Source organism: Patiria miniata, unplaced genomic scaffold, assembly GCF_015706575.1.
Source record: "Patiria miniata isolate m_02_andy unplaced genomic scaffold, ASM1570657v1 HiC_scaffold_8, whole genome shotgun sequence".
NCBI lineage: Eukaryota > Metazoa > Echinodermata > Asteroidea > Valvatida > Asterinidae > Patiria > Patiria miniata.
In genome coordinates this window covers 6407048-6429841 of record NW_024037075.1, presented here as the reverse complement: position 1 = coordinate 6429841, position 22794 = coordinate 6407048, and the positions used below count along the sequence as shown (strand labels likewise).

General features: G+C 39.8%; 1 protein-coding gene across 3 annotated transcripts in view; it reads left to right on the top strand.

The window, feature by feature from the left end:
- LOC119719603 (zinc finger MYND domain-containing protein 11-like) overlaps positions 1-21683 on the top strand; it is a 41004-nt gene extending 19321 nt beyond the window's left edge. For 2 of the 3 annotated variants that reach the window (XM_038189086.1, XM_038189084.1), the window contains exons 6-17: positions 1706-1798; positions 2834-2977; positions 4012-4092; positions 4368-4486; positions 5314-5439; positions 6764-6887; positions 7523-7549; positions 7940-8005; positions 9329-9409; positions 10227-10445; positions 12206-12391; positions 13823-21683. In XM_038189086.1, the coding sequence (XP_038045014.1) occupies positions 1706-1798; positions 2834-2977; positions 4012-4092; positions 4368-4486; positions 5314-5439; positions 6764-6887; positions 7523-7549; positions 7940-8005; positions 9329-9409; positions 10227-10445; positions 12206-12391; positions 13823-13945 (1389 nt within the window). In that variant the 3' untranslated portion in view covers positions 13946-21683. The remainder of the gene's footprint in view (positions 1-1705; positions 1799-2833; positions 2978-4011; positions 4093-4367; positions 4487-5313; positions 5440-6763; positions 6888-7522; positions 7550-7939; positions 8006-9328; positions 9410-10226; positions 10446-12205; positions 12392-13822) is intronic. The other variant, XM_038189085.1, reaches the window with a different exon arrangement.
- Positions 21684-22794: the final 1111 nt, after the last annotated feature.

The window sequence follows — 22794 nt, the reverse complement described above, 5'->3', positions numbered from 1 at the left end:
GGCGGGCAGCGAACTCACAACGCTCAGCCTTGGTGGAAGCATGGAGCTGTATTAACACACGATGGAAGCAACAGAGCACTATACACGTCACTCACATGCTTGTGCTTCAAATCATGCAAATAGCGAGCACCGTAGACCCAACCTCGTTTCCAGGGTGTGGAGCAGGCTGCAGTACGCGTTGCCATCGACAGTTTTGCATAGCCCGGAAATACTACGCAGTGTAGACTTTCGATTGGTCAGACCGCGCAAGGCATACTTAATGTGTAGTCCTTCTGAGTATTCGTTGCACTCGGCGCAGGGGCGGCAAGCGAAGCATATGAAAGAATAGGGGCACTCGGTGGCCACGCACCATGGAGAAAAAATATTTTACCAAGGTCACCCCATACACAATTTGGTGAACGCTTTTGCAGAACGGCTGAGTAGAACACGTAAACGAAACCCCTACGTTGACCTCGCTGACCTCGCACAGTCTAGACTCGCAGAAAAGCCAGCACAGGGGGCGGCCAGGCAGTCAACGTGAAAGCGCACACGACGGAAAATTCCTGTGCAAAATGCAGTCACGAAAAATAGATGAAGAGGATTGCCGGTCCGTACGGGAAAATCAGGACGACCCGAAGCGTCCGACCCGGCGGAAGACACCCTCCGTATTTTTCCACGGACGTGGAGCGATTTTGGCGCCGCGGGAGCCCGCGGTCTCGGATCCTTTCATGAGCAAACATCGTCTCGGAGGCCGAGTTAAACTCTCTCTTATATATATAGATACCTTTACTGGGCTGATAGTGAATGACAGTTTAAATCATCCTGTAAAATCATGTTACCTGGTGTGCTGTCATTTTCAAGCAAAGTAGAATTTTTGTATAAATTTCACTTTTGATGGGAAAAAACTGACTTTTTTCTCGAATTGTGCTCCCAACTTACCAAATTCAGTTAGTCCACAGTTTGTTTGCAATTGGTTACACGTCCATGGATAGGTACAAGCGAGCTAGTCTGGTTCCCTGACTTGACAATTCCCTGATGTATATAAGTTGCTCCGTTTCGTCAGAAGAAGGGTCAGGGAACCTGTTCTTGTCAGAGCATCAGTTTTTTCTTGTTTTTTTCCAGCATCTATGAACACAAAACTTGAAACAGGTCAGTGTAACAATATTTACTGTAAAATACATGTACTAACCCCCAAATCCATCCATTCCTGAAAATTATAGCAAAAGCAAATGTTGTATACATGTATATTACATTGAAACAAAATGAGAACCTTGGGTCCTTTGTTGTTGTTGTTTTGTTTAGGCCAAAAAAAAATAAATATTCGGTCTCTGGTCAGACCAAAGTTCCGGAATTGATGCGGCGACGCGTTTTTTTTTCTTTTCTTTTTTTTTCTTTTTTTTTCAAGCTTGGATTGTACAGACAAGGTGGGTACTATTTTGCTTTTGTTGTGTCCTCATATACATTGGGGTCCTCCATAATTTGCCTTGGTGCCCTCCATCATTTGCCTTGGTACAAGTTCCCCATTCCTTGGTACAAAAATTTGAGGAGGTGCGGCAATAGAGGGCGCTGCTGTAGCTACCGCGGACAATTTGAAGAAAAAAAAAAGGTTTGACGCGTATGATTAAAATTGACGCGCGCGCTGACCAGAGACCGACTAATTTTTTTTTTTGGACTTACATTGATAACCTTTATACCATTTAGTGTGTAATATTTAACCCATTAATAGGCACGAGATCTGCATCGGAAGTTGAACATGGGCAGCCTTCCCAACTACTACAACCTTGTATACAAGCACGTCGATCTTGCCACGATCATGCAGGTACGGTACAGTCAAATAATGTAGACATAAAGTGTGTTGTACTTTTCGCTTCTGTCGTGCAAGAACTTGTAAAGACAAAACCTTTCACGCAAACTTCTGAGGTTGTGACCAATAAAGTCTTGATATTTATTTGTGCTGTCATCGTTACCTCTTGACCACTGAGCTTGTGGGGTCAGCTGGCCCATAAGCCATTTGCGAGTGACCTTATACCCTTTGGGATTTAAATTTGAAAAACATCTGGTACACTTACTTGCTCTGAGTGCATGGCACATTTTAACTTTGAATTCTTCAGACTAAAGACACTGTTGCTAATCACTGATTCGGGGCAAGCTCTTGCATAGTTACTCAAGAGACGCTCAGCACCAATACATTGTTCACAATGGGTGAGAATGGCACAAAGACACCAGACCATGTCGGAGCTGGGGGTTGCTAGCATAAGGCTTACCCTGAATCACGTGTACCAGTCTTTTTGGTCGGGAGAATGCAAAGGATAAAAAAGTGCAAAGCATTGGATTAAGTCAGCGTTCCAGATTTTGTTCAAATTTAACTCGCAAATGTCTTATTTAAATCAGATGTTGGCTTTAGAAGCAGGTACTGAAATCAGTGAAGTTTCTTGAATTTGTTTTATTGGGGTGATGTTAACTTATGTTTTGCCAATTGTTGATGAAATCTTATGAGCAGTGCACTTTCAATGATTTTTCAGTGCTTTTTGGAATGGCGTCATAGTGCAATCAAACATATCATCGCGTCAGTGCAACAAGGTCATAGCTCAATTCTGCAACATAGTCGTATCTCCGTGCAACAAGGATGTATCTTGCATATCGCGACGTCCATTGACTTTGCCAGTACATCCGGGTTATTTTAAGCGAGATGCAACCTTTTGGCATTGAAAGCTTGCGTTTCCCGTACATGACATCACATGCAATTGTAGAAGATCTGCCCTTGTTGCACTGAAATGATGACATTGGTATTATTTTGATATTCAACTACTATGCGCACTTGAAAAATGTCCTCGCTCCTTTGAATTTTGAGCAGAAAGTTGACGACAAGAAGTACCGGAGCATCGAAGACTTTCAGGCAGATGCTGAGATGATGGTGCATACATCGTTCATCTACCACGGCCGGACACACGAACGCACAGATCTCTGCCAGTTCACTCTCAACGACTGCAACTATGACGTAAGTGGACACCATGGGTGTATTGGAAACCCCGTTCTTGTGTTGAATGAACACGTGGGTGTATTCGAAACCCCGTTCTTGTGTTGAATGAACACGTGAGTGTTTCGAACGATGAGAACCAACACGTGAATGGTTTTCACAAACATGATTTTCACACCCCACTTTGTGGGGAGTAGATGAAGAACGTCAAGAACAAAGATGGCGACCAAGGCCCATACCGAAACTTGCAGTACTTTTTGTGCATAAAATTGAAAGCACCCATCCAGTGCAGGAGCAGTATATACTATTAAATGACAAAAAAATGCATTGTACAAGATCATAAAGTAGGCTTGTCTTTGCCAATATTTATATCTGTTTCAGGATTTAAATTATTTTTGTAAGATAATTAGTTTTCCTTTCTTTCCATTCGGCATTTTAATATGCGGCCTACTATCTTGAATTTTCGCTCAGCTGTACTCCACATGCACTGGAGCAAGTCCGTAATCCCAACCCGAGAACACCGTTCGTTGGTCACTTGAGAACGGGGTTTGGAATACGCCACTTCTGTCTGTCCATTCATAATATCCAGAACCCGTCTGGCATCGAGGTTTGTGAAAACAGTTCCGCGGCGGGGTCCGGTCAATGTCAAAATAATCCTGGCGCGAACTGGTTCAACGGCTGCGAGCTAGCTTATATGAATGTAGTACTTTCCCATGGCAGAGCCTGCACTCGGGCACTCCCTGTGACCTATGGGTTCTATGCACAGCAGATTCAGCGAGCTCCACTTTGACAGTTGAAAATTTAGAGCATTTTTGGGTGATTTTTCAGCACCAGTGGACACAAAACATTGAACAGCTCAGTGGAAGGATGTCTGCTATAAATTAAATAATTCCTTAAATCGGTCCATTTCATGAAATTATGACAAATGCAAATGATCCTATATGCCTTTATATCAGCACAGTTACCTTTCTCTAAAACATTTGTCCGAATCTATAAGTGTTATTGGAAGAAGGGTTTAATTTGTTTTGTTTTTCTTCAAAATATTTGTTTTGTAGTTGGCAGAAATTCAGCTGTGTAAGGATTGCTACTTGATGTCCAACAGTCGCACTGAGAAGGGATGGTTCTGCAAACCCTGTGTAAGTAAATCCTGATAGATTTGTGGACATTCGCTTGTTGTTTAAAACCAGTCGGTGCTTTATCAACCGTTTAAAACCACCCACATGACTGGCTCTCGACCAATAGGAATGGGTGAACTGTCTTAGGTACATGTATTTATGAATACTAAATTAATCAAAAATGCATGGCCCTACCATAAGCCTGTATGTAACCTGCTGCAAGTACGTGGATATATTAAATGCATAGCTGAGATATTTTTGCCGGTAATGGACATGACTTTGATTGCATCTTTCAGGACCCTGCTCATGAGGTTGTATGGGCTCAGATGAAGGGCTTTGGCTATTGGCCAGCCAAGGTCTTGCAAAGAGTGGACGGCAACGTGGATGTCAGATTCTTTGGCAGTAGACACCAAAGGTATGGTTTGTTTCTCTCCCTCTCTTTATTGATAAACACTAAGATAATCTAAAAACGTATTACGTGTCTAAGGCTTTTCGAGTCTCATCTGTGTTTAATAATGTAGTGTTTATATAGCGCTTTATGCAAAAGATCTCAAAGCGCTTCACAATTATTACCCCTGTTCATCAGGGCATGAGACCATTTTTGCTACAGCAGCTTGACATCGGCGCATTCTGGTCTCTACCTTCACAGGTACCCATTTATACTCCTGGGTGGAGAGAGGCAATGGTAGTAAAGTGTCTTGCCTAAGAACACAAGCACCATGTTCCCCGTCAGGGTTTGAACCCGCGTGACACAGCACATGAGTCGCACACCGTAACCATCGACCAGGGTGCTCCAAATGTGACCAACACTGTCATATTCTATCACACAAATCACAAGGGGAAACTTACAATCTTTACCTGTTTATTTATTTATTACATTTCTTTACCCAGGGTGTGCCCAAACAGTATAAAACTGGTTTCCATTGGGGCCCTGCATACACTACTAATGTTTATACACACATGTACAAATACAATACATTACTAATACAATACACCACAATGAATTAAAATAAAAGCATACAAGATTACTGCATGATCGTAAAGTAACTATTATAAATATTATACAATATTACAAAGAAACATATACAGTTTGAAACGACACCTGTTAACTAACAAGATTCTGTTGACTTTTTACCTATTATAGAACTCGCCAAAATGTTTGCCAAAATCTTACCTTCCAATAAAAAAAAGACAAGATATTTGCATTGTGTGATGTCCATTTCTTTTTACTCTGGATATTAGAGCTTGGATTCCTGAGGAGAAGACCAGAGACATCAGCACCCATCACAGCAAACTCAGCGTCAAGGCCACCCAGGGCTGGCGCAAGGCACGTAAGGAGCTACAGACGTACCTCGGACACAACTCAAGGTACGGTTTGTAGTTTCCTCTGTCACAGTTGAACATTAACCCTAAACGCCCTGAATCCTTCAAAATCATCTTTGCCAAAGTGGAGGAATTTGGAGGATTGAGGTTACATGGCAAAAGTCTGTTACTGATTTCAAAGGATGCACTTTGTCACGGTCTTGGGCCGGACCTTTTGTTGTTTTTGCTCAGCCAGGCATAAATATAGGCCGGGATTGTACTTGAAATCCCCGTACTGCTCCAGGATGTCACTAGCCAAGCCTCAACGTATTGACAGTCACTGCCGAAGAAATTTTGCAGGATTCAGGCAGTGGTCCCCCCTCCATGGACCATATTCAAGAAATAATGGAGGAATTTGCAGGATTGAGGCTATATGCTATTTTTCCACAAGGCCAATTGGAGGATTTTGCAGGATTGAGGCTTCATCCTGGCAAAAAGGCCTAGGGAGTTAGGCTTAAAGAGGCTTAACTGGAAGTCATGGATATTTTTCCACTGTTTTAAAACAAAGTGCAGCTTGTAGGAGTAATGCATAGAGAAGGAAAGTAATTTAGGTTATCGAACATTTTGAGACTGTCGACCATTTTGTATTTTTCAGAGCCTAACAAAGGGTCAAATTTTGATTCTAAGTCAGTGAAGGACATTTGTGGATTGATTTTGTCTTTGAACTTTTACTGTTTAAGGTTTTTTCCCCAGTCGTTGCTGTGTTGAAGTCTTTGGCTTCATATCTTACTTCAGAAAAATTTGGAAACCTTTATATGGAAATACTCATAACCAAATGGAAATAGTCACATTTTGGGCCTCGTATTACATCAGTTAATTTGCCCAAAGCAGCACATGTGCCTATATTGAGCTGGAGTCCCATCGTCATTGCCCTGAAACTCTCATGAAGTGAAAAAATGGCGACAAAACCGAGGTTTGGACCCTCTCCCCAGAGTCATCTGATGTGTAATGGACCAAATTCATTTTGAAATCACATAAAAGTTGCATTCAGTCCAGTGTATCAATGTGTTATTTAAATTCCTGCTTCACAAGATACTATGCAAATTCAAATTAATCTATCGCCCTCAACATCAGGTTTTGGGTACTAGCTGATTTGTAACTTGCCGAAAAACCAAAGTAACACGTCGTGTATTATTCTGTCTTCGCAATGACGTAATAAATTTGCTGTGTGTTCAAACTCAGAAGAGCCTCAAGTAATCCCGAATTTTTAAGAGTGCCACACATGCATATTGTTTTTGGCTTGCTGCACTGGCACTCGGTTTGACATAACAAGACGAAAGGAATTTGACGTCATTGAATTTCCATGTTCAAATCTTGCCATTTTGTGCAGATCTGATAGTGAGGAATCAGAGGACACTAAGCCCAGACGCAAGCGAAGTCATGACTCCTCCAGCAAGACAGACATGGAGGATGAAGACGACATGGTGTCCAGTACCTACAGCGATGGTGGCCAGGTGAATAAAAGCAAGATCGAGTGCGATCTATAATCAACCATAGTTTGATTGACTTCACATGAACTCACTTTAGTCTGGTTGTGATATATAAAACGAGACTGAGTGGTTTCGTGATGGCCTTTTTGAATGACATTCACTCATTGACATTAGTGTGCAGGCATAAGTTAAATCACAAATCTACCACTAGACCTTATTGACAAGGAAGCCATTTTTGATGGTGTTCCCTGAATGTATTTTATAAGTTGTACATTGTTGAATGGGATGGTGCCAGACTATTTGTGCGTTCAGAGCTTTACTTTCAATTTTTTTTTTAAATGTAGCTTAAAACGTTAAGGTATTTTTAATGACAAATTATAAATTATTCATCGGTGCAGACTGGTATTAATTTGTAATTAACTTTCTTTCATTGTTTTCATTTCTATTTGTAAGTTTCAAAAATGAATATTTTACCTCGCTTTGAATGTTATATGGCTGACTCGTGAACAAAGCCTATTATGCTCAAACGCCCAACTTCCTCTGAGCTGAACCCCAGTCCCTTAACAGTATTCGCAAATGATGTTGTCTGTTGTCTGTTACATATTCCATGTGTAGTTACGCTAATGATTTGCCAACCTTTCTTTTTTTTTTCTTGGCAGGGTGAAACAAAGCAGTCAAGATTGCAGGTAAGGAAAGTTTTAGTGCTAGGTTTTACATTCAGGAATGGAAAAAAAATGGTTTTGAAATACAACATTGTTTCTTAATTTTTATAATTTGTTGGAAATATCTTTAAAAAGAAAAAACATTGTAACATTGTAACCGCTTTTGGAGTGCATTAATATTACATCTTTATTTCTGTATTGTTATGAATATTTTTAGGAGAAAACAAATTAACCAATTGATAAAGAACCAAGAAACTGCTAGTCTATACAAATCTTGAAACTCTGTATATTACGTTGACGTGTTTGCAACTCAGAAACTCACCTGACCTCGGGCTTGGACACCAGTAATTATTCCAATGTGTCTATCCGAACAAAAATACCACCGAATGATAACATTATTCGTTCTTTTACAAGGACCACTCTGTATCGACGAGTCAAGCATCGCCAGACGGGGTCGCAGATGAGAGTGCAGCTAAGAAGGTAAGATTTGCAAAACAAGTTGTAAAAATACAGAAAAGTTTTCAATAGAAAGTCTAAGTTTTAAAAGGAACAAATTTTAATAGAAAGAAAAGTCTGCCATTTGTTAATATTTAAAAGGGGGCTATCCCATTCCCATGTGTGTTCAGTGATTTTACATCAATTAAAAAAATTCAAACTTCAAATTAGATTGCAATCATTTCTTTAATGGGCAAGTGAGAAAATTAAATACTTCCCTGTATGTCTGTATGAATGAGTTAGGCCCATTCACGTCGCATTTCGTGATCTCTATCAGTTTTAAATGTAAGTTCCAATGGCCGTTCGCTTTTGGAAAGTTACATGCACCTCAAATGTTTTTCAAAGCTGACCAGTTTTGGGATTCGAACTCTGAACAGAGTGGCTGAAGGTACACTGGGAAGCGCCATTATCCAAACATAGTCATGCACACAGTGTTATTTGACTTACTAATCAGAGTTGGATTGAAACCCTGAACCAAGTAATTGGCTAGTCTGATGATCAGACACTCACGTGTGCAGAGCCACGGTCGAATGTTTTATATATCCCAACATGCAAATTGTATGTGACACTGCGCGCCAGCCAATCCGAGTCCACTTTAGAAACTGTGACGTCATTTTGATCAAAAACGTGGACTAAGCTGTTGATTGGTCAATTTGGATGTCATGTTTTTGTAATACATCAGCGGGTTACCGAAGACCTGATTTAGAGGATGCCTGCTGACTGGTCAGAATCTCGAGGTCAAGCTGTTGTGCATAATTGATTGCCGAATCTGCTCGCATATCATAGACCCTTGCTGCGCAAGGGGTTAGTCCATAGACTAGTAGTTGGCAGCATGCTGTGGTCCAATGGTTACAGTGTTCGACTCGTGTGCCGTGGTGCATGGGTTCGAATCCTGACCGTGGGAACATGGTGCTTGTGCTCTTGAGCAAGGCACTTTACCATTATTGCTCCGTCCTTCGGATGGGACGTAAAGCCGTAGGTCCCGTGTGTTGTGTAATGCACGTTAAAGAACCCAGTAACACTTATCGCTAAGAGAAGGGGTTTGCCCCGGTGTTTCTGGCAGTGGCTGCAATGTGCGCCGCAGCACCCTGTAAACCATTATAAGGTGCTACATGATGGGTCTCATATTTCTCATAAACTTTATTTACCTTTCTTTAATAATTGACATATTTTTCAGCGCCTTAGTACCTAATTGTTGGTAGATATGTGCGCTATATAAGACTCCGTTATTATTATTATTATTATTATGATCCCAACGTAACCTCTGAATTGACAGTGATCAATATATGATTCCTTTCCTGGATTCAGGAGCATTCCTCATCAACCACTCCACCATCCTCCCCCAATCCAGCTCCTCCAGAGGTTATCGCACCTCCTCCTACCAAAAAGGTAATTGAATGCAGCCAGTCTTACATGGGTGGTTTCATATTCTCTCAACTATTCCTTCGCCTTTCAGAAGAAGAAAAAACCATCAAAATGTCCTGTATGTAATTCCTTTGCCTGTAATCCTGTATGGGAAATCTCTTGGAAATTATTTGGAGAGATTCTTCACAGAAATCAATTTTTATTAGAAGATTGACGGTAACCTGAACTTTAAAGGGAAAATACAACATTTGCAAACATCAAAAAATAAAACTACCAAATCATTTTGAAATACCTTACTGGACTGTTAGTGAATGACAGTGTAAAGCATCCTGTAAAATCATGGCACCTGGTACACTGTCATTTTCAAGAAAAGTGGTATTTTTGTATCAATTTCCAACGCTGATCGGCCGATCAGCGTTGGAAACAACTGGCTTTTTTTTCAAATACTGGCCCCAATCGACCATCGCACTTGTTTGCAATCGTTTACAAACCTATGAACGGGTACGAGCCAGCTAGACTGGTTCCCTGACCTTACAATTCCCCAATGTATGTAAACTGCTCTGTTTCTTCTTATATGGAGTCAGGGAACCAGACTACAGGAAAATGATTGTTTTTCTTGGTTTTTATAGCATTTTCGAACCCAAAACCTCAAAAAAGTAAGTGTAATTATATTTGCTATATATTTCCAACCCCCCAATTCCATCCATTTCTGAAAATTACAGCAAAAGCAAATGATGTATATTCCCTTTAACATTTTACCTATCTCTTTGTTTAAATATGTGAAGACATGTGGCAGTGATATTTGGGAAAAAATGTGAATGATTGTCTCTTGAAATCACAGCAGAGAAGAAACTCCACCAGCGTTGTTGAGCACCAGGAGATGCCGCAGCTACCCAAAGTGCCAGACGGGGAGAGCACCAGCAGCGGCAGCCCCCTGCAGTGCAAGTGCCAGGAGCAATTTGATGCCAAGCTGGCGGAGAAGCTGGCCCAGCAGCAGAAGGAGCTGCAGAAGGAGCACCAGAAGGTGCTGGAGAAAGCCGTCAAGGAAGCACTGAAGAAGGTCAGTCATGTGGAGAGAATCTCTTGGGCCAATTACAGGGATCTGGGCCCGGTTTTGTGGCGCTGCAAAAGTTGTGCTTATTATAGCAGAAAGTTGTACTAACCAGGGTTCAACCTTAACTGTTTTTTTCACTAGCCAGCCGGGCTACTGAATCAGACTCTTAACAAGCCCGCAGGCATTTTCACTAACCTGCGTGTTTAAAAAAAAAAAAAAATTATAGCTCAAGTACAAAATGGCGTACTTTCAGGCTCAATTCTGGGGCAATTTTGTCACTGTTTTTAATAAACAGATCTAATAATTTAACCCTTTAAACAGTTGATAAAATTGATACAGGTTTGCTTTCTGAATTTAATGATATATTCTTCCTGTCCTTTTATCTTTGTCGTAGCCCAATAATTTTTGACTCGCCAGCCGGGCTACTTAAGGAATAGTTTGACTAGCCCGCTGCTGTTTGACTAGCATTTGGCTAGCGGGCTACTGCTAATTTCAAACCCTGCTAACCTTATGCATTGTTTCTCGGCATGGTTGTGCTAATAGTTTCACGGGTGTAGGGATTTCACAAATTTAAGTGAATTCTTACTGTGAGGTTAATATGCACTTTGCTGTGCTTCATGATTACGTATTGATTTCATGTATTCATAAAATAGACTGAATTGTAGCAGTTCAGCTAAAAACAGTCCCTGGTTTCCAGCCAAATGTTTGATGGATGTATTTTGCCTGTGACTGGTTTCCTGCTGATTTTTTTGCTGAGCTTAAAACATAATTTGCTTAATTCCGGAAGATTCCTAGTGAAAATGCTGAGGAGGTGGAAGTAAATATTAAGATGCAATGTTGTGCAGGTGGTAGTGTGATGAATGTTGCCAATGTTGATCACCGTATCGAGATGTTTCTCATTTATTGGGTGTTGTCCTTCATGGACGTACCTTCATAAGCAAGCGTTCTTGGTTATTGTCTGTTAAGACGTATGCACTCACAAGCAGGAGGTCGTGGGTTCGAGTCCCACCTGAGTAACTTATAAATTTTTCCTTGAAAAGCCATTGGACAGCACTGAGCATGCAGTGCTTAAGAAATTATGTCAATGAAAGAAAAAACCCAATATAGAATTTTCATCTGCCTGACGAAAAATTCCATCATATGACAAACGCATCACCTTCAAAGTTCTGTTGTTGGTCTACCACGCAGTCCATGGCTCCTCACCAGTCTACTTACAAAACTCAATACAGGCATACCACCCCCCACGCAGGCTTCGATCATCAGACTCCTCCCTTCTTCAAGTTCCTCGATCCCGACACTCTTGGGGTGACCACAGCTTCTCTCACGCAGGCCCCACTCTCTGGAACAGTCTACCCCTCTCTATCCGTCAAGCTCCCTCTTCGATCTCCTTCAAACAAGAACTCAAAACCTACCTGTTCACACTCTAATCTCCTCTTCGGCTTGCACCTTGCAATTCAAATGTCTTGGACCTAGCATTTATAATTTTTAGTTTGTCATTTATAATTTTGTCATTTATAAATTGTGTAGTTTGTACTTACTCTTTGGATAGCGCCATGAGTGTCACCGAGTGATGGACCTGTTTGCGCTTAATAAGATGCCACTATTATTATTATTATAATGAGTAATCGATTACAGTACTGCTGCTACATCGGATTCAAATTGGCCAACAAATGCGTATGCCAGCATGCTCAAATTTTACATCTCGCCTCTGCAAAAATGTCTTTACAAAATCACGAGTGAAGGTGTTCCTTGTTCCATTTTTGTAGGCCAAGGAGGAGTTCAAGGCAGAGAAGGAGAAGGCCCTGGCCCATGCCAAGGAAAGCGCCAAGATGGAACTGGATACGGAGCGTAAGGAGGCAGCGGAGAGGGCCCAGCAAGACAAGGATGAGGAGCTGGAGAAACTCAAGACCAAACACAAGGAGGAGATCTCCTTCACTAAGAAGAGACAGTGGGTGAGTCAATGAGCAGCAGTTACTAAGAGAAACCGGGGGCAATTTGCAACACAAAGCCAACATTACTTGCCATTTCATAAGACAGAGTGTTTGAGTAGAGTTAAAACAAAGACAGCGAAAGAATGTATCTGCATGTACTTGTGTACAAGCATTACATTCACTGTGTGGACTTCCGAACAAAAGAGGTCCACATAAACCAGGTAGCAGCGACGTTGTGTGGACTTTCCCACGTCCACACAGTGTTTCCCGCTCTCTGGAAAACAGGTTTAGAGGCATTTTTGGGTTAGGTTTATCCGTGGCAAAATGAAGAGAAACACTAAAGGGAATCATAGAAAAAATCTGGGTTGAAAGAGTTTTCACATACACGAAAACAAAGGAATGTCCTCACTAAGTATGTAACGTAAACTTGTGCGGTTTGCCAGATGAAAGTGTCACATGAATGTATTTTGGGTTGATTGATCATGGACTAATAGAAGGATTGTTTCAGGATTTTCATGTTGTTTGTGTGTGCTTAAATCACCACTTGGATTATGTTAAACGGATGCTTATAACGCACGTGCAGCAAATGCATGCATACTGGCCCCTGGTTTCTTCCATAAATATTCATTTTAGTCGCACGATGCCCAATACTTGGGCATCGTAATTGCACATTTTGCGTTAAAACTTTGCATACGCTTTGTGTATGCAAAGAGACAGTGGGTGTCGCGCAAAAAAATCAAAACCTTTCGGTCCAAAAGTCAAAACAAGTCAAAAAGTATAAATTTTCAAAGATTTCGATCAACAAAACACCCCTCTGGCTATACAATGGTAAGGCCCTCTGGTAAACAACTCCTTATATGGAGATTGACGCATGTGTCGCGCATACCGCATGATGTGGTGCACAACGCAGATGTACTGGTGTATTGCGAATTTAGAGCTATGAAATACTGACTCACAGGTAGTATTGCGCATGCCTATGTGATGATCGTGAACGTTTAACCAATTAGTCTCTCTCAAATGACGTCATTTTCTACAGACAAGCCACGTGTATTGGCATTTTGAGCGTCAACTTGCATAACGCGCATTGGCTGCGTCGTATTTGGAACACATTTCGAGCAACTAGCACGCATTTGGAACATTTTCAAGACTACGCAATGTGTACTTGATTGCGTAAAATAAACAGTTGCAGTTCTCCTACAGAGATGGCCGTCTTTGAGAGAGACCTATAAAACGGTGCTGGCATCGGATTTCACAGGAGTCAAAATTTCATGTGACACAGCCAGCCATGTCTTTATCAACCGTTTAAAACCGGCCATGTGACAGGCTCTCAACCAATACGAATGGGTAAACTGTCTTCCATATTTATGAATGGAGGTTCCATGGTGAGAGTCCCTCATGGACAAACATGCAAATAATTCACCATCTGTGTTCTGCTTATTTTTGTGTGTGCAGTGCATCAACTGTGAGCAGGAGGCCATGTATCACTGCTGTTGGAACACCTCCTACTGCAGCATCAGCTGCCAACAGTCCCACTGGCACAAAGAACACAAGCGCCTTTGCCGACGTAAACGATGATTGGCCCTGCCCCTGCAAAGGTCATGCAACGGGTCATCACACAAGGTCAGGTCTTGAAAAAAAACCAACACACATTGCATAAGTTGTTGTAAAATATTGTAAATATTGAACTTAGCAAGACTTTTTAAAGAAGATACTCTGTTTTGTCGTTTTGGCTTCTCTCTGTAGGTCCTTTCCTTCAGACGCGTCTAGGTTGTAAATAATAAAGTTTGTGGTAGAAAAGTCATGAGCTGTGTTCGCATTGGACTTAATTTTGTAAAAAATGTTACTGCGAGTGATTGTTAACATTCCGTTGTGGTTATTTACTGTGCGTCGCACTTGGGCAAATTTTGGACTGCGGACAGTCATTCATTAAGTAAAACTAGCGATGTAATTCTTCTGCGACCCAGTTGGTCCTCTAAAACTTACCACTGCGAACCTTAACTTGCAATCGACAGTCAACACTTGACAATTTACCGGCTGTCTGCATTGGACTTCAATTTTTATCAAGTTGACAACAGTTTTGGTAAAGTTGACAACAGTTTTGGTAAAGTTGACAACAGTTTTGGTAAAGTTGACAACAGTTTCGGTAAAGTTGACAACAGTTTCGGTAAAGTTGACAACAATCTCTGTTAGTTTTACCCCAAACCAAGTCCAATGCGAACACGGCTATAGAGACAGGTTTTCAGTGGGAATATGCTAGTAACTTAGACAAACTTTTTTATTTGTACAAAGTTTAAGTTATTTACTTTGAAAAGGAAATTTTTCCTTTTTGTTTTCCAGAGAGCCTATGGAATTAAACATTTGAAAAGATAAAACAGGTTTATGAGAAAAAACGAGCTTATAACACTCTCAAAACTATACAAGTGGATATTGTTGATGAAGCCACTTTAAACAGAACTTCTGAAATCTAGGTTTTTTTTGTTTCCAAGTTGGTACAGCTTAAAAGCTTATGTAGGAGGAGAAAACTCTGATCTTATTAGAAAAGGGAAAAGTGTTGGACAGCTTTTTGCCATTCAAATCTTGTTTTTGTATTTGGTGTCTCTTTTGTAGATTTTAAAACATCTCATTTTAAACTGTGTGAATGAATAATGGTGTAAATATTTTGGGCTTAATTAAAGGGCGTAATCTGAAAATTTGCTGACGTAAATGATCTATAATTGAATATGAAATTCTCAACTTGTCACACTTATTGAAGTTCTGGTGCATTTTCTTGGGTTTTTGCAGCTCAAGAGTTGGCGTGACCTAGGATAGAATGTTGTGCGTTGAGTGTGATAGATTTTAATGAAGATGTAAATTGGCCTTCACGAAGTTATTCTAATGCTCACAGTAGGTGTACAAGTTGTGCATTAGTTTAAAGAGTGTCTTGGGTTCAGCTGGGGCCAAATGCATAAAGCTGCTAAGCACACAGATTTGCTTAGCATGAAAAGTCTGCTTTGGCAAAAACAGGATTACCAACCAAATTTCCATGTGATGTGTATTGCTTGTGATTGGTATTCGGCTGTTGTAGGCATAGCATGAAAATCACATGGAGTTTTTGGCTGGTAACCTGCTTTTACTAAGCCAGACTTTTTTTTTGGCTAAGCATATTTTTGTGTTGAAGCAGCTGCATGAAGTTGGCCCCAGATCAATAATCTCTTGATGCTGACTGGATAGTGCATGCCCCATATGCCGTACACTTAGTTGTGTGGCTTTTCAACCAGTTCGCACCCGGTCTTCTCAATATGGCTGATATACAGAAGTTGTACACCGACTGTACAGCTTGCACTTATCAAGACTTTTTGTTTTTGATTATATTTACAAACATCGTAAAAAGTGAATTGCAACGTTTTTTTTTAAAGTGAACCACGCCATTTGAAAACCTGTGAACGACGGCGAACAAAAGATGAACCATAATGTTAGAAAAGTGAATCAATGTTTGGAAACAGTTTCAAGACGGAGAGTTGTCCTTATCAGAACATCGACTCGGTCTCCCCAACATGGCGTCAGTTGACTTCGACTTTTGATTGCTTTCATGCACTATCCAGTCATTGATTTTACTGGTTAAGGATTAGTCTAAGAAGCTGTGTGTTTGATTCTGGCACTGAGCTTACACAAATTATTAAGTGTTATTCCACCCAACAGATTGTCAGTTTCACAAATAATGTGACCAAAGTTTCATTTTTTTACAGGGTTGTCAAGGTACTTCTATTCAAACAGTGTTTAGTTTATTGTTTTGCCGAATTTAAATGAGGCCAGCCTATGATGACTATAGATGGCCAAGGTGTAAAATATTTTTTGTTTGTTTGCAGTTGGCTCTTTTTATTTATTAATGTGACGACAATTGTACTGAATCAGAAGAGTGTATGATACACGGACGTGCATCATTTGAAAAGCGTTTCTGATTTTGAGTTTTAGGATGTGTAAAGGTCGACGTATGTCATAGCTGAAATGTTTCTGTGTTTCCTGTGTGAAGGGTAGCATGTAATGTACATGTACAGTACAGAATTTGTAAAGTTTTGTTGATTGAATATTTAGTGAACGAAATAATGTCTGACAGCGAGTGAAGTAATGTCATTTATCTGCGTTTGAGGGAATGTGGTTAGGCCAAAAAAAAAAGTCTCCGGTTTCTGGTATAGAGCTTGCCAAAAAAGTGGTGCGGCAACACAGCTTTTTTTTTTTTTTTTAACCTTTTTTTTTGCTTCAAATGTCGGCTGATGACTGCAAATGGTGCCCGACTGAACTTATTGCAAATATTATGGGAGACCAGAGAGGCCACATAAAGCTTATTCTCGATCATAACCCCATCTGAAAACACGTTATAAAATTGTGCATCAGCAGGATTCCAGTCAAACCAGTGAGTTTGGCGGTTTTGAGACATCATCTTTCATTGAAAAACAAACGTTTTTATTTTGCCGACGCGCATGGCTACGGCGACGCGCGCGCATACCAGAAACCGGAGACTTTTTTTTTTGGCGTTAACTACTTGCGAGTAATTTCTTTGCGAGTATTCAAGTTGACAAGTCCATTACTCGCCCAGGACTAGTGTTAATGTCATTTTCATGCATTTGTGGGAATTTGGTTAACTACTCGCAAGTACTCCACTACTCCAGAGTAATTTCTTCGCAAGTACTTGGGTTGCAAATTCACTCCCTGCCAAGGACTAGAATGAACTATGCTGAGAAGTATACATGTACATGTAGTAAAGTGTGTAAAAAATATTGTTTATTATGTTTTAGAGGACCAAAAGCAGTCATATAGGTGCTGATCATGGGTGGGTAATGTATTCATCCAGAAGTAACAGGACTGGAATTCATCTTGACTGGCTTCCAGCATTGTAAAGAGTGACTTCCATTAAAAAAAAGACGGATATTTGAATTTGTTCTCTATTCATGTTCCTAGCACTATACATGTAGTTCATGCACTGATAGAGCTCACTGGCCTCTGTACTAACTGGAATTGCTGCTACACACTAAATGGTTGATGCAACTTGAAGCAACTGATCTGCCATCTTGGATCCCCCAAAACCCAGGCAGGGACATACTACGTGTCAAAAAACTGTCCTACTCATGATCCTACATAACTCTGTTGTTTACCAATGGAATTAAACCAAATTTTCATATCATGTAAACAAGGCATGACAGATGTTATCGAGTGAGTTTCATTAGCTTGGTGCTAAGAGGGTTTTATTTAAATGGCACATGAAAACAATACTCACTTTCAGAATCTGCCACTTTCGACTTAGCGTCCTCCTGTGTTGATACAGCGCTGTAGATGGTGGCGGAAGGCGGGTGCTGCGGCCAAAAGCTTCTAAAGGAATGCAGGATCACCCCTGATGTCATTGCACATCTCCCCAATCATTTGGCACACCACCTGATCAAGGAGGTGTGCAATGACATCAGGGGTGATCCTGCATTCCTTCAGAAGCTTGCAGGCGCAGCACGTGCCTCACCGTCTCCAGCGCTGTATCAACATTCTGAAAGCGAGTATTTTTTCATATGACCCTTTTAAATCTGACCCTCTTAAATCTGACCCTCTTAAATCTGACCCTCTTGCACAAAGCTGATGAAATGAATAAAATCCATAAAATTTGTCATGCCATGTTTACATGATCTGAATTTTTTTTTTATGACATGTTTTTTTTTTTGACACGTAGTACATGTACATCATTCTGCAGTTGAGGTGTGTTTTTTTTTCCATTTATAACAGCAATTCCCCAATTATTATCTGGATATTGGCCTCTGGCCACTGGAAGGTCCTAGGGATAGGATTGTTTTATCTCAATTATTGACTAGTAACTGTGAACATTTCATGTTATTTGCGTACTGTGTGCACAAGTTATGTCTGTTTTTGGAAGGATTTCCATATACGAAGTTCACTCAACACCCCGTGTACAAAATTGGACTGAAAAATTCTAAGTGTTTTCTAAGAAAATGCTTGTATTTTCTCACTGCTCAAAATGACTTTGATGACATGAAATTGCCATCTGGGGGCTTGTTAGTCAATACAGAGGAAAATTAGTGAACTTCGTATATGGAAATCTTTCCCTGTTTTTATACAAACATCACAATTTTTAGCTGTCCACCAATGGTCATGTACTATTCAAATACAATGAAACAAGGGCATTTTCCTTGAAAATCACCATTATTTCAGACAAAAATCACCATCTAATTTGTATTTGAATGCCTGTGAAATCTCTGGTTCTCAGCTCAACAGCTGTAAAAATGGATAGTTTTAGTAAAATATGCTTAACTTCCCATAGCATGGATCACCGTCAGTAATTCCTTTTTTCAAACCTGGAAAAACATGCTCATTTCATTCGTTGGCGTGTCAAATTTAATTGCATTTTAAGGGGGAAAAAATAATTAATCCAGGTCACTTTCTTTTTGACTTACCCTGTAGAGAATTTTTCTTGCGAATGGATTTGATTCGCAGAAATTTAAGTTTTGAGATAGATGTAAATGTACAGTTAAAACATCCGAGTGTACAGACATAAAAATGATTACTTGCAAATTAATGTTTTAAACTATTAATATTTTCTGGGCATTACTTGTATTTTGTTTCATAAAATCCCAACAATTGTGTGAACAATTGAAGCGCCCTCTACTGGTGCATTTGAGAGATGGCCTCACATGCAAGTGAATACAAGGTGCATCTTGCCTTCAGTGCAGATCACATACAAATGCTATAGGAACAAAGTTTTGAACCTGATCATTGATGAGTCAGCATCAGTTCATGTTTAACCCTCCTTTGCAAATATACTTTCTGTGCCAAGTACATGTAGTCCTTTCAGTCAAAATCAAGTGACTGTTTTCAATAGTTACGAATTCCCAGCCTACGTAAAGCAGGATTGACTGGCTGGGACTGTTTAAGTAACTTGATACAGCTATGCTTTGACTCGGGGTGAGTGATGAAACAGCTGTGACCACAACTTGCCTGCTTTGTCTGTCGACCCAGTTTGACTAGTCACAGTGCTTGCTTGACATATGATCTGACTGCTGGTGACTAGCCTTTGTTAAAAGTATAGCAGGGGAAGTGGAAGTGAACTTTGACTGACTGTGACTGTTTAAATAGCAGTGGGGTTAATTGAATTAGTTCTAGGCGAAGCATTCTATTGTTTGCTTTTTTCTTCATTACTTTGTGCTTGCTTCTACTAATTAATCCTCAATTTGTTTATAGACCAAATACTCTTGAGAAAGATAAATTTCACTAAAGGTAAATTAATAAGTACAGTAAATGGATATTGGTATTGGTACTTTTGTAAACTTTAATAGCCATATACATTATTTACAAAACAAACTTAGCAAATCTGTTTCACAAATCTAACAAACGGAATGGGGCGGTTATTAAAGTTTATGTTTTCTTCCCATTTTCTCTCTTCAAGAGATGAACAAGTCTTCTGTTAGAAAATCTGCCAAAGAATAGAAAGCAGCCATTTTGTTTAAAACGCTTTTCATTTCTTCCAAAATCAATGCCTGATTGTGATTTGTGTATACATGTGTAAGGATTCTCAGTATTTTTCTTTTGAAACAACTATTATGAAACACTTGTTCGGTTTCTTGGGCCAGCTGTGAATTTAGTGTATAGTATTGTTTTTATAAAGATGGTACTTCTCCAGCAACTGAAGAGTTTGTTTTGTGCTTAAATGCTTAAATGAACATTTTTGATGATAATGCCCCTAAATGTACATGGATGTATAACTTGGCTTCCATGGAAAAAAAAAATTGTACTGGTCACTCGCGAAAGTTGTATACAAAAATAATATTACGAAGAGCGCCTTAAAAATAAAAATGACTGATCATATAGTTCATATAAAAAAGTCTATTCCACGCAATTGGAAAGCGTGTAAAAAACCAATGGGAGCTATTGCAAAAAGGAGGAACAATAGGAAAAATTCAATTCATACAAACACACCCACTAACATTATGTACCACTGTGGACATTCCTTTGCTTTTGCAAGAAAAAAAGTAATTTTACTCTCACTATGAACACTCTTTCAACCTGAATTTTCAATTTCCTTGACTGTTCCCCTTCATTTTGCGACAGATAACCCTAACCCCAAAATTCCTCTAAAACTGAGGGGGAAACCTTGTGTGGACATGGGCAAGGCCACAAAACATTCAAGCTTCCTGTACCACATCTATGTGGATCGCTTTTGTCCACAGAGAGTATGCAATTTTAGAGCAAGAGTTTTTTTTTTACTATACTTATGAGGACCCCTTATTGTTCCCTTCTTTTGTTCCTATTGTTTGTACTCTAATCTTTTCTCGACATCTCCCATAAGGTTTGTACACGAAAACCTTTGGTTATTATCACCACAGGAGAACCCATTGCCCCAAGTCCTCAGAAGTAAAAGATAACACGATCTAAAATATATGGGTAAATCTTTATTTTAGTTTTGTGCGCTTGGAGACCACTTTTATTAAGCTTACCTTGTCTCGTGTAAGGTAGGAATACAGGTCAACCAACTCTCAAACAATGCTAGTAGAAAATAATAGAAATGATTCCAGATACATTTTGTTTACTTGGTCAGTAAACCTCCTGTGCATCCATTGCTACAGTAATAAATTAAGAAAGAACACTCACTGAGATACAATGTACCTACAATGCATAAGGTCTATAGATATAACCAAATATAAAAATGTCTTAGTGAGTACATAAACACAGCAACAGCAGAAAGTCCACACTCATTGGAGGGTTCATAATTGTGAATTTGATCGTCTAATGATGACGTCATAAGACCTTTGGGGAATTTGTTTGCTACCAAAGACTGTAAATCGTCCGAGTCCAAGATTGACAACAGTTTTGAAAACTAACACAGTTTGAAAAGTTGCAAATTTAAAGACTACACGAGGAGAAATTGCTAAGTGCAAACACACATGCCCGTAATTGGCCCCTATCGACTGCACAGTGCCCAAACAAAGCGCAGGTAATTCAATTTCGCGTGCTCCCATGCATACAAGCACTGTGCGTTCAATATTTCCTGCCGTTTGTTTCAGGCAGTGTTGCATTGTCACGCAGTATTTTCCACTCGCATACTCTGCAACTTTTCCAACTGCATCATTTTTCACAAACCGTTGCCAATCTTGGACGATTTACAGTCATTGGTAGCAAACAGGGTATCAAAATGTAAACATTTCCCAAAGGTCTGTAAAAAATAAGTTATCATGAAATTATCAAATTCAACATTATGACCCACCCAATGAGTGTGTTTACATGTAGGTGTACAAGTACAGGGTGAGTCAAAAAGAAAGTGACCGAATTAGAAAAAAAAATGTTTGGCTCCCTCTATTTCATAATAAAAACCCATAGGGATAAAGAACATGTTTTTGACTAGTAACTGTGAATTTTTCACTGAATTTCCCAAGTTATGACTATTTTAATGAAAATATCACAAAATGCAGCTGTCCAACACTGATCATTGCCTATAAAATACAATGAAACAAACGTTTTCCCACCATTAATGAACAAAAACTTGCGAAGAAACAGACAAAAATCACCATTAGTATTTCAGAAAAAAAAGTGGACTTGTTTCTAATATTCGAAACACAAAATCTGACAGTAAAAATAATGTTTCAGGCAGCTGTAAACTTTTAGTAAAACATGCATAACTTCTGATTGCATGGATCAATTTCACTAATTTTTTTTCAGATCAGAGTAAGAACATGTTCTTTTCAGACATACTTCATTCATGTATCAAATGTGATTGCTTTTCAATAAAAAAACACAATTAAGGCCAAAAAAAAAAGTCTCCGGTTTCTGGTATGGAGCTTGCCCCAAAGGTGGTGCGGCGACGCGGCTTTTTTTTTTTTTTTTGTTTTTTTTTTTTTTTTTTGCTTCAAATGTCGGCTGATGACTGCAAATGGTGCCCGACTAAACTTAGTGCAAATATATGGGAGTCCAGAGAGGCCACATAAAGCTTATTCTCAATCATAACCCCATCTAAAAACACGTTAAAATTGTGCAGCAGCAGGATTCCAGTCAAACCAGTGAGTTTGGCGGTTTTGAGACATCATCTTGTATTGAAAAAAAAACTTTTTCATTTTGCCGACGCGCATGGCTACGGCGACGTGCGCGCATACCAGAAACCGGAGACTTTTTTTTTTGGGCCTAATCCAGGACACGATCTTTTTGACTCACCCTGTACATACACTCAACCAAAAAAGAAAGTCTGCCCCCCCTTCCAATACTTTTTTTGTCTTACTCAAAAACTACTGAGCACCTCTCGCTCAAATAACAACTAATCAATACATACTTTCTATTTGGCCCAAAACAGTGATAATGTGTACCAATTTATGCAATTTATGACAAATGATACCGAAAACAGTTGCACTTCTGTATACGTGCAAGTTGTGGTTCACACTCGCCTTGCACGCATACAAAAGTGCAAC